General features: G+C 41.3%; 1 protein-coding gene across 1 annotated transcript; it reads right to left on the bottom strand.

Annotated features, from left to right (window-relative positions):
- Positions 1 to 9,897: 9,897 nt before the first annotated feature.
- Positions 9,898 to 11,503, bottom strand: LOC135619089 (transcription factor PCF2-like). The gene has a single exon (XM_065120717.1). It carries the CDS (start codon positions 11,392 to 11,394, stop codon positions 10,324 to 10,326), a length of 1,071 nt encoding a protein of 356 aa, XP_064976789.1. The 5' UTR covers positions 11,395 to 11,503; the 3' UTR covers positions 9,898 to 10,323.
- Positions 11,504 to 13,139: the final 1,636 nt, after the last annotated feature.

Raw genomic sequence — 13,139 nt, 5'->3', positions numbered from 1 at the left:
GAAGGATATGAAGAGAGAAGTTACTTTAACGATATAGATACATTGGAGGGATAAGTCCCGGTTCTCCAGAGGGAGAATCATGTACAACGGACCGCACATGTTGAGGAATATCTCAAGACGATAACCCTATAAAGCTCAACAAACTGATCGATGATGAGGATTTATATCGCCTGATCTCGCATGATCTTGCACGAGGTAATGCATTGGTGGATGCATTATGAGATCAAGTGGGGGAGCGACCCAAGGCAACACAAAATAAATGCACACTTAGAACCGATATGGAGATCGGACTCAACGGAGGGCTAACCTATGGAATGGTGGGCGTGAGGGCCATTATTAACTCAATGCAAATAAAGGAGCAGAGCAACTTGGGTGTAACTTGGTGAAATACCTAGGTCGCATGAAGGGAGTCGACATAGAAGATGTAACATGGAGCGGAGGCATAAAGCTTTTCTTGGATAAAGGTCAAGGAGATGAACTCTTGCAAAGGCAAGAGTGGGATCATATCGTTCCATATGTCACGTCCCTCATTCTGATGGAGCAGACTCATCCTACATGGTGCCAAAGACGAAGGGGGTATCGAGGCACATGCACATTATCTCAGAGAAGCATTTGATGGAGGAACCAAGGCGACTCAACTTACGAAGGCGAAGTTCGATTTAGAAGGCCTTGGCAAGGGGCAAGAGGATGCAGAGACAGGTACTATTGAAGAATGTGCCATAGTGTTGTCATTCAAGTTGTCATGAAGTAAGCGATGCACAATGGATATTGTGCTGGTGGGGGCAGAGGCCCATGATCCAAACAATGGTGCACCAATTTCAATAAAGTCGATAGACTTCAGGAGCTACTAGGGGAGGGACTATCTTAAAGCGGTGCTTTGTTTGAGTGTAACCCTAGAGCGGGTGAACGAAGGTCGATTGCTAAAGAAGCGAATACAATCGAAGGTAGAAGAGGCTTTGCGATTTGTTGGTAAAGGCCACACATGGAGGGATCACAATCTGAGTTCATCCCACATTGATCAAAATGCAATGGAGATATCACCAGGAGGTGATATGGTGTAACGGATCATGGTAGAATAGTTCGTGACAATGTGATTCACACGAAACTTGTCCCGCAAGGGTCTAGATCATATAAAGATATGATCGGGAGTTATTGGGAGTTTTACTACGGTGAACAACATGATAGCAAGAAAGGCTATGGATTCAAGGAGTGAATGTCATGGTATCGTAGATGTAGGTCTTCCGTACGTGCATCAAATTTTACATCGGATAAAAATCCTTGGTCATCATCATATGGGGGCTGTGTACCACTGAGGGAGAATTTCAAATACAAGTATCAGTGAGTCTCATGGGGGGGCAGGAGGGGGGTGGGGACTTGATTATACAGAGATATAATCGGAGTAGTTGGAGAGTTGGACTGCTCTAGAGCTCATATTCGCTTAAGGGATCTCGGCAAGTTAAAGGATAATGTCGAGTAAGCAAATATTGCTGTTATGACCGAAATCGACACCAAAAGCGAATGTTATTGTTATGACCAAAATGGACTGCTCTAGGGCTCATATTCGCTCAAGGGAGCTCAGCAAGTCAGAGGACAAGTCAAATCTCGGTAATTAGTGCTTTTGTAAAAATAATGATTTAGACAAACCTCATTCGATAAACCCTATATCGGAAAGATGCTTAACTTGAAATTGTTCGTGGAATGTAATGAGCAATAGAATCAGTAAGCAATAAAGATAAATGTTAAAAGAAAATAGCACATCATATTTATAGTGGTTCGGTCGTTATGACCTACGTCCACTCTTGATTCCTCCTCCGTTGAGGCCACCAGCATCCACTAATGGTCTTTCTTTAATGGGCAAAGACCAACTACTCTCTTATAACTTTTTTTTCCTTTTGGCAGGCTTAAGAGAGAACATTTACACCCCTTTTTTACAAAGTTTCCCTCACACTCTCCCTTATAATAGCCTCTAAACTTTAGGATGAGGGACTCTGTATTTTACAAGGGTTTACAACTTTAGAATCATAGAGTTTTATTTTACTTTCTCTTGCTTCATTAAGTAGAAAATATTGGAGTATTTATAGACCCCAAATGACTTTAAAAATTAGAGCCAAAATTTAAATCCTTGAGATTTAGGGATATTGGCGGTACCGCTTGTGCTTGGCTGTACCACCGCCTGCAGCACTGACACTAGATGGTACCACCACCTAGTCTGGTGGTATTATCACCTGACACAATCTTAAAAATTGTGTCTTGGAGACCGAGCCTATGTTAGTTCCACCGCTTGGATCGACGGTGCCACCATCTAACCCAACTTTTGGGTCATTGAATGAGCCTCCTAATGAGCTCATATTAGTCCTAATTTAGGCCCAATTGATCCCTAATTAAGTTGGCATAATTACATTCAAAACCAACTCAATTATAACCTAAACTATTTTAATCTAGACAAATTATTACAAAGCATGAGTCACATATTTGTCTAGCATGTCATTGGTTCATCCAGCACTTCGTCCGACCCTTCGGCTCATCGACCTTTCTTTTAGCGTATTGCCCAATTGACATATTGATCTCTAGCAATATCTGATATTCTTAATGTAATATCCAATCCTTCTAGCCTGATACCCAAACTCATGACACGAAGCTTTCTGCCGGGACGTCGACCAATCTTCTAATATTGTCCATTCCGGCCCAATAATTGATTCTTCTCGCTTTAATCAATTTGTCTCTCCTTGATCGAAGCTAGTCTCATGTCACTTAAATGTACATTAGATCATAACTTTATTAATTAGTTTCGTCATCAAAATTTAAGATTCAATAATCTCCCTATTTTTTTATGATGATAACTAATTGATGATGAAGTTTAAATAAACTCCCCCTATCAATATGCCATATTGATATAAACTTTTGAAATCATAAAATCATGACTATTTCATCATTACATGCATCATGAATATTGAAAGAACCAATTAATCATATTATTGCATGTATTTTAAAATTATGAGTATTTCATGCATAATCATAATTTCAAAACATCATAGTTCACTATGCATGATCATCATCATAACTTCTCTCCCTTTGTTATCAATAAAAAGGAGAAGTGCAACTAGCAAGTTTTTAAGCTAGCAATTTAGTAATATTTACATCACTTTAAAACATGTAAGCTAACAAGTTGGCAAGTGTTACTTCTCTTTGAAGTGTGAAGGCCTGCAAGCTTTGCTTCTCTTAAGATGAGTAAGCTAGCATTTTTCTCTTGAAAAGTGCAAGAAGCAAGACTTTCTCCCTCTTTGTTATTATCAAACAAAAGGGAAGATTACAATAATATAATTTTTTTCTTTTTACGTCAATGATTCAAACATATCATGAGATATACAAATCATAAATATAAGGCAATTCAAGTCATAAATATCAAGGAGTCAAGTGACATATCATGGTTAATTTGAATAAATCTCTTATTTAGTAAATACCAAGAAGAATATAATAATTAATGAAAAATCTTGATTCATAATAAATCTCAATTCATAAATATAAAGTGAAAGAATCAAGGTTCATTTGGATGAATCTCTTCTTTAGTGAAAAGAAAATCTTGATTCATATAAAAATTTCAAATTGTAATCAAAAGAATAATTTGGATAATTTTTCACTTTAGTAAATGATAAAAAGAAATATAAGAGATCAAATCAGATATCTTGATTCACATAAAAAAATCTTAAGTATCAAATATCAAGAAATTAAGATAAAACTTCTCTATAGTAAAAAGCAACATAGGAGAACTTAATTCATACATAAGAAATCTCAAATGATCAAGTTCATAATTCATAAAAAATTTCAAGTATCAAAGTGTAAAATTTGGATAAAACTCATTCAAATTTAAATCATCAAGATCACTTTCAAGAGATTCAAAATGACATAAATAGATTTTTCAATCTCTTATAGCTCGATAGGATAGAGAAATTTTTAAAAGAAAATGCATTCCTTTTTTGTTTCAATTTGTGTGATGCCCTAGTCTTTTAGACAAAAGCATTATATCATCGTTTGAAAATGAAAAATAATATTAAAATCATCCATATATACATTATTACTTCTTTTATTAATTATTTCAACTAGTGAGTTTTGAAAAGTGTGTTCGATCTCTGGTCATAAGCTTTGAGCATCTACTATCAAGATATGATTTTTACTCTTGGCTTTCGATTGTAGATATTTATACAAGAAGGGTTGGTTTGTTCTAGGTACCCATTTAGCTTTGAGTCTCTCATGGTCAGATATATGTATCTTAATTTTTGACATAAGGAGGAACCCAAACTAATTTGTATGGATCATACTTTTTGAATGGACATTTATATACAAAATAACTATGTCTACTACAAAAAAAATACACTTAACCTTAGGGGTAATATATAATGTCGGTCCTTTAACAAATGTAATTGGTTTTTGTTGAGTATTACTTATTACAAAGTTGATTCATTCTTTTCTACGAACATGACTCTTATTGGCAGGAATCATGTTTAAAAATTTGCCATCAATTTTAATTTTTTTAATATTTATTTTAGTAACAAATTTTTTTTTTGCATGATTTTAATTCCTCGCATTAAGTGCAAAAGGTTAACATGCAACTATCATACATATTTTTTAATTTTTTAAATTTATTAGAAAAAGATGCATGATCCTTTTTTAATAATTTATATTTTTTACCAACTAATTTTAATTCATCAAATAAATCATGGCAAACATCAAGCAATTCATTATAAGATAAAGGAGTTTCGGTTGAGTCATTTACCACGTGGTCGAAAGCCATTAATGCGTAGTTCATCACTTTGTCTTTGTTGGTCTCCTTCTCATCTTCAGATGTACTCGATTTATCCCAAGTTACCTCGAATATTTTCTTTTTTTTTGGCAACTTCTTATTTTTAAGTTCATTTTTATTTTTTGATTCTCGTTTTATGAACCTTTTAAATTTACTTATGAGGAGTTCAAAGTCATCATCACTTGAGCTTTTGCTCAAGTGGTATTCTTTTGTTCTAAGTGTCAAATTATTCCTGTTCTTTAAAAGATTGTTCTTATGTTCATTATGTGCTTTGCACATCATTTCATATGTCATCAATGAACCAATGAATTCTTCCAATGAAAAATTGTTTATGTTCTTTGTCTCTTGTATTGTAGTTACTTTCAGATTCCAACTCTTTGGAAAGGATCTTAGAATCTTGTTTACAAGTTCAAGATTAGAAAAATATTTGTCAAGAGTTTTCAAACCATTGGCGAAAATAACGATTTAGAAAAAACTTATTCGATAAACCCCGTATTGGAAAGATGCTTAATTTGAAAACATTTGTAGAATGTAATGAGTAATAAAATCAGTAAGCAATAAAGGTAACTTGCAAAAGAAAAGAGCACACCAGATTTATAGTGGTTCGATCACTATGACCTACATCTACTCTCGATTTCTCCTCCGTTTAGGCTACCGATGTCTACTAATGGTCTTTCTTTAATGGGCAAAGACTAACTATCTTCTTATAACTCTTTTCTCCTTTTGACGGGCTCAAGAGAGAACCTTTACACCCCCTTTTTACAAAGTTCTTCTCACACTTTCCCTTGGAATAGTCTCTAAATTTTAAGACGAGGGACTCTACATTTTACAAGGGTTTATAACTTTAGAATCACATAGTTTTGTTCAGCTTTCTTTTGCTTCCTTAAGTATGAAAGATTAGGGTATTTATAGACCCCAAATAACTTCAAATTTTGGAGCTAATATTTAAATCCTTGAGATTTTGGGGTATTAACGATACCACCACCTATGTTGGGTGGTACCACCGCTTGCAGCACTAACATTGGGTAGTACTATCGCCTAGTCTAATGGCACCACTGCTTGACACAGTCTTAAAGATTGTGTCTTGGAGACTGAACCTCTAGCGGTTCGACTGCTTGGATCGACGGTGCCACCACTTAACCCAACTTTTGGGTCACTGAATTGGCCTCTTAATGAGCCCAAATTAGTTCTAATTGGCTTCTAATTGAATTAGTCTAATTACATTCAAAATTAACTCAATTACAACCTAAACTACTTCGATGTAGACAAATTTTTACAAAGCATAAACTACATGTTTGTCCGGTATGTCATTGGTTCCTTTAATGTTTCATCCGACCCTTCAGCTCATCATCCTCTCCTTTGGTGTATTGCTCAATCGACATGTTGACCTCCTACAACATCCAATATTCTTGGCATAATATCCAATCCTTCTGGCCCAATACCCGAACTCATGGCATGAAGCCTTCTACTGATACGTCGACCAATCTTCTAACATTGTTCATTCCGGCTCAACAATTGATTCTTCCTGCTTTAATCAATTTACTTCTTCTTGATCGAAGCTAGTCCTATATCACTTAAATGCACATTAGATCATAACTTTATCAATTAATTTTATCATCAAAATCCGAGATTCAACAGTTGCTACCAAGGAAGCTAATAGGAACAGAATCGATGCAAACCCTGCAACATGATGGCGGTGGTCATGCATGAGAGTTGCAATTTATCTTTCTATTGACCAAGGGGAACTACTCGGAAAACACAAAAGTATTAAGACCAGGGGTCAAAAGGGGCAAGAAAACGATGATGAGTACAAAGGGATTTAACTACCCAAAATCAAGTATCGGTTAGAATTGAGATGGACTCGAATGAGTGTCATAGTACCATAAAGGCAGATCTACTGATGATGAAGAATGAGACATAGATGTAAGATGACAGATAGTAGGACCTTGGGCATGGCAGCACCATGGTACTGTAGAGGCGGGACTTTCATGAAGTCATCAATCCCTTATTCTTATAAAGGGAGAGCGCTTGGCTATGAAAGTGGCTGAGGAGGTAGAGAATGTGAATGCAAACTCTAAGTATGGAGACAATGCTAAAGGGCAGAGGTCAGGGAACTTCGTAAGACTAGTGTCAACAAGCTTCTCATCATGATAGTCGAAAGTGGAAGACTTCGAGTCGATGCAAGAGTGCTTGACTAAGATGATGGAGTAGGCGATGTTGACAGTACATGGTGTTGTACCTTTGTAATTCAGAGGAGTAGGCGACAAAGATGATGGAGAATACAGTACAATCCTAGAGGCGACCAAAACTACTAGAGACTTACTCCAAGTTATGGTGAAAACATCATGCATTCCAGAAGTTTGATGACATTGAGAAGGTGAATCACAGTAGTTAACTCAATGCAAGGAGTGAAAACACTTCAAGTGTTTCAGAAATGTGAGCAAAGAGCAGGCGAAGGCTAGTAACCAGCTCAATGCATGGAGTACAATCCTCGAGGAGGGGGGCGAAATCAAAGTAACATTCGTCTTCTCAACTTTTGAGAGAATTGGTGAAATCAAGTACCCCAATTATCTTATATATCAAGTAGAGGGGCTCTACATGGTTCAAAGACCATTCGAAGAAACTTAATGGAAGACAATAGTTGTCAAATCTTCACCGATGGTGATCAATGCTATTGAAAGTAGATTATTCATTTTATTTTCCAACATAATATCAATTAAAAGCAAAGGTAATGCGAACATACTTAAAAGTGACAACTAAGTAGAAGAAGAATTGATGAGCAAATTTTATAGAGGAATGACCCAAAAACTTTTAAAGTCGCGAGGCGATGCTCGTTAAAGCTCCAACAAGCATCCACCTAATTCAAGCGGTATGAGGCATTTGAGAAACTAACAAATACTAAATATGATATTTTCCTTCATTTGAGAGATTTGCAGGAAGCAATAGTGATTAGCACAACTTAGCTAACCTCATATTAGAGTTAGAGTTATTGATGAGTTGAAGCAGCATGGCAGATCAAAGTTCAATCACTCAACAACAGTAGCAAAGTCCAGTTGGGAGCCAAGAGGCGCAATGCAACTAGAGCAAAAGATTAAAGACTCAGGAAAGGCGAGGAGATGCAGCGTCTGCAAAGGTTTCAACAAGGACGTTGAGGGAATAAGTGGGAGAGAATGTCATAGACAAAACTGTAAATGGAGTGTTTGATGTAATGCTCATATATGTTTGTATCTTTCAATTTTATTCATGTTTTGCATAACATTTAAAGGGCTGGCAACAGGCTTAGCATCCATATTTTCTTTAGTTTTGGTGGTTGTCTTAGGTTTGCAAACAAAGATTATGTCATGTGGGTACTTATGGGAATTTTTGGTCTATAATGGATCATTTTGGACCCGTACGATGCTTATAAAATCTGTTTGTAATTTTCATTGGTTATAAAATGTTTACTGAAATGATTGCTTGTGGATCCCGAGTGAGACACTTTCTCTAATTTATTTTTTCATTTATAGATCCTAAAGGACTAGAGGAGATTTGGGGAAGATTGATTCGTTGTGAACAGACAAGCAAGAGTATCATACGACTAAGTGTATAACAGTTTGTTACACCTATTAATCTTGCCGCTTGTCGCACTTGTTGCCCTTGACATCTGCTCACTCACCGTTTGCCCACTGCCCCTCTTTTCAATCTGTTCGTTGTTAATTTTTACTGTACAAAAGTTGCCACTGTGATTATTGTGTTACATATGTGTCTTTAGTTGTAATTTTTATTACAGATGTAGCAGAAGTGTCATCTCTAAAGATAGACAAGTTGCATCAGAAATAAAAGAAAGCAAATGTACAAAAGTTTTTATTGTCGTTATCGCTATCATGTCAGAGATTGCCACTGAGTCAAACTGGCAAAGTTCATGAACCAATAAGCATACAAGTTTTTATCGCCGTTATCGCTTTCATGTCAGTATGAGCTCATGTAAACAAATGAACAAATTTGAATGTAATTTTTGTTAGCTTACAGTAACTCTGCTTAACTTGTTGTGATATCTCGATATGATGAGTCTCATACAAATAAAGTTACAAGGAGAAAGCAAATGTTTAAAAGTACTGAATGAGCTCCGCAACAAATGGCACAAAATGATAGATGTATTTCAAAGATGCCCATCAACATTAATTCTATTAATGTTGCCACAGATTTTTTTTTTTTTTTTTTTTGTCATGCTACTTTCATAATCAGGCAAATGAAATAAGATTTTACATCCAACGTAAACACTTTCATTTCATACAGTAAAATGAGAGAAAAAAATAATTTCTCATCATTTCAATAAAAGAAAATGTGTGCGACGGGTGAACAGGTGTAGTAGACGAGTGACGATCAAGTAGGTGCTATGGGTGAGTAGTTGCGACGAGTGAGAGATAAGCGATTAGGTGCGATGGGCAAGCAATAGTTGAGTAAGTGCAGTGAGCGAGTGAATAGGTGCGGTGGATGAGTGATGCGCGACAAGTGCGATGGGCAAGCAGAATCAACGAATAACGAGCGAATAGGTTGGAACGAGGAAAGGAAGAGAAAATCGATTAGAAAAATTTATATAAAATTAATAATTTAAATATAGTAAAATTATGTTTTTATCACTTTCATTGTTATCACATATTTTTTTTCCATCGAAAAAGTTAACAACATAAAAAAATTGATATTAAATATTTCACTTTTATAAATTTAGGAATCTCTGTACTATTTTTTAAAGCATAAGATCGGAATATTAATCATAGTTAATTATAAGAGTTAATATGTAATTATCCAAAAAAATTTGTATGTTTTACTCCTAAAAAAATGTTTTTTTTTTTCATATGTACCTCTATAAGTATTTTACATAAATCATGAGATTAGATTAAAAGAGAAAGCCTCCTCAAATTGCATACATAATGAAATTTAGATGAGCCTTGTTTAAAGCGGTTTGATCATCTCGGCCAACCTGAACTAAGATTTAGATGATATCAAACTTAAGTGAGGATTAAAGATGAGACCAATCATGCTTTCAATAGTTATAGCACATTAAGAAATCAGGAAAAGATGCGACCACATCCACAGAGATATGCTTAAATGGGCTCGCATGAAGTTTGAAGGACATAAATCATGCTTAATAAACCTTTAATTAGTTTCCCTAAAGCCAACACGGAAATAGATTAGGATTAGCATCGTGGGCAGCAGAAGGATCCTGGACTTGTGGCCCGCTCCCGCTGGCTCACATGACGGACAGGTGGCGGAAAGCGGACCCCACTTTTCGCACTGGCTTCCAACAACCCGAACGGGGACCACTCGCAACCCCGTTCCAACCCCACCCACCGTGAACACCACCCCTCGCACGTGCCGACCTCGCTGTGAATGCAACGGCGACTGTTTCACGGGCTGGAGGCCACCGTGCTTTGTGGCGCCACTGAATTGGGAGTTGCACAGAGAGCCACAGCAATGGGAAACAGAAGAAAAGTTAAAAAAGGAGTAGAAGAGGGGCAATCCTTCGGCTTATCCTAAATCCAGTTCTAATCTTCGGCGCTGCTGTCGTCGTCGTCGTCATCGTCTTCGTCATCCTCGTAATCGTCCAGCTCATGCACTTGCCCGCGCCGCAACGCGCCGGGATTTGACATCAGTTGCAGCTCTTGCTTTCCTCGAGTCGCCGGAGCGTACGCGGCTGCGACCGGTGGCGCGGGACTGTGCTGAACCGCCGCCGCCTTGGCGACGTTGACGCCGGAAGCTGTGGTGGTGAACCGCGTCTCGGTGGAGACTGGGCGGACCGCTGTGAGATTGATGATCTGTGGCGCCCGGGGAAACGTCCATATTTGGGACTGGCTCGACGGGGCCACCGCCACGGATGGCGGTGGCAGCACCCACAGCGCTCCCGGCGGTATCATGCTAGCCCCGGCTGCGTCACCTCCGAGCGTCCACATCGGCATCATCCCTTGCGCCCCTGGCCCGATTGGCGCCAAGCCGGAAGATATCGAGATGGCGCCGCCCACCGGAAGCAACGGGTCCTGGACGGGGTAGTACCCGGCGATGACAGTGCCGCCACCAGTCCGTGACGGCTGGAGTTTCTTCCTTCGTTTCTTGCCCGCTTCCTCATCGTCCGTTGCTGGCGCGTCGTCGGCGGCCACGATGGTGGATGTGGAGCTCACTGGAGCGGAGGTCGGTGCCTCAGTGGGTATTTTCAGGGTCCCGCCGACGTTGGTGGCAATGGCAGGGACAGTCCCCGTGCCGGTGGCGGCAATGATCGCCGGCTCAGCGTGCTCGAGGAGCCACTTTATGGTCTCGCCGTCGGACTTGTGTCCCAGCTCGCGGGTTAGCTGGAAGATGCGGGCGGCGCATGCCGCCGGCATCCGGATCCTCCGGCCACGGCCCTCCACTTTCGTGTGCCGGTCCTTGGTCCGGCTTGCTGGCCTCCGGACTATCTGGAAAGCCCCAACCCCTAACATCTCGATCGGTTCCGGCTTCGGGACGATGATGCGGTGTACCGGTATTGCCCCGGGGGACGGAACCGCTACCCCGCTAAGGCTGCGGCCGCCGCCTCCGGTTGCCTTCCTCTGCCAAACCTCTTCGTCGCGCTTCTGTGTTTCCATATCTCCCCACCTTACCCTCTTCGAAAAAGCTCACGTCCTTCGCCTTTTCCCTCCCTTCTCCCCAAAATAACAGATCGCACGCACACTTGCACACGAATCAAAACCTAGAAACCCACTCCCCTCTCTTTTTATCCTCCATCCTAGGCTACGGTAAATGGACACCTATTCCAGATCGGGACCCAGCTCCGCGCTGTAACGAGCGTCGGATTCCAGGATGGTCCACTTGGTCGAGATTTAAGGGTAGACAAGAAGGTTGATTTGGGGAATTCGGTGAACCGGTAATTGTTTAATCTTGGATAGGCCAAAGCGTGCGTGTCGCGTGCGGATGAGGATTCCCAGACTGCTCGTCTTCTACCCGTTTGATCTGAACCATATTTTTCCTACCATTAATATCATACCCGTGGGACCTACCTGTCTTGTGACTGGAGTTAACGGTGACTCCACAGGCAACGCCTGCGAGATCGGCGAGTCATGGTTCCAATCCCTAGCACAGGTAGGTAAACCGCCTCAGCGCTCTTCTCATACGAAACCTCGCCAAAACTTCTCGTCCTAGAAACACACACGGACCTCTGCTCTGTTGAACCACTCCGATAGGTTGCAACAGCAGCGGGACCCTGGTCCCTTAAATCGTTGTCCTCTCGTTTATCACGTCACTTTACTGAGGGTGTGGGCTCGGTACTGTGCCAGCCGGGTCCCCTTTGCCCTCGCAGAGAAAACGTAGGTGGTCGGTGGGGAGAGGTCGGCATGGGCGACTGGGTCCCACAGAGAAAACGCGAGGCCCACAACCAAGGTGGGGTCATCCGGAGGGTGCGAGACGACAAGCTACGGACGGAGACTGGGAGGGGCAGTGGTCCCCACGCCACGTACCAGGGGTGGTGGGTGGGGCACGTGGCGCGGACCCTACCTGACTGTTGAACGCGTTTCGACCCTTGGTTGGGTGGTTGTTCTTGTCCAGAGGTACCGTGGGCCCACCTTGGGAATAACCGGCTGCGCGCGGTTTTGAACTGCTTACGACGGGTTTACCCATAACAAACCATTTCGCTTGCGGTCGGTGGCCCCCATCGGCTCGTCAACTGCCCCACCCACTCTTGGTAAAAACTCAATGGTCCTTCCGATCCCCCCATCGGACGGTGAGGAATGGTGAGTGAGGCCAGCTGGAGACAACCGGGTGACGGACACCAAATAAATCGGGTTTCGCGAATCTCCAAGTTATTATTCTTCTTATATCGAGACATCTTTCATGATGAGCTACCCTCGACGGAACCCACTGCGCAACCGACCATGGCGCATGTAGTCCTCGGCCCATGTGGGTCCCGATTGTGGAGCCGTGGCAAGGGAGGAGTAACGGAAGGGCAATAGCTGCCTTGCAACCACTTTGTGTATGTAAACGGGTACTTACATACATACCCATTCATACGCTTATTTTTCCATATGCCTTGTGACTGACGAGAGTGTATGATAACATCTCAGCGAGGCATTCATGCAAATACGTGTGCGGCGTCCCTGTATCCATCTCGCGCGACCTATCTAGGCTTGGAGGGGGCGAGCTTGATGACGAGTCCCGGGAAGACGTCGTCGGGGTCGTGGATGTGCGGGTTGCGCTCCACGATGAAGTGATCTCCGCACTCGTCGCTGATGATGTGCAGCGTCTCTCCCTCCCCTACCACGTAAGTCTCGTCGCACGCCCGCTCGCGGAGCCTCCCGGCCCGCGCTGGCAGCTGATCCCTCGGCAACGAGCACAACAG

This window comes from Musa acuminata, chromosome BXJ2-8 (assembly GCF_036884655.1).
Source record: "Musa acuminata AAA Group cultivar baxijiao chromosome BXJ2-8, Cavendish_Baxijiao_AAA, whole genome shotgun sequence".
In the NCBI taxonomy this organism is placed as follows: Eukaryota; Viridiplantae; Streptophyta; class Magnoliopsida; order Zingiberales; family Musaceae; genus Musa; species Musa acuminata.
This window is presented reverse-complemented; position numbering and strand designations above follow the sequence as displayed.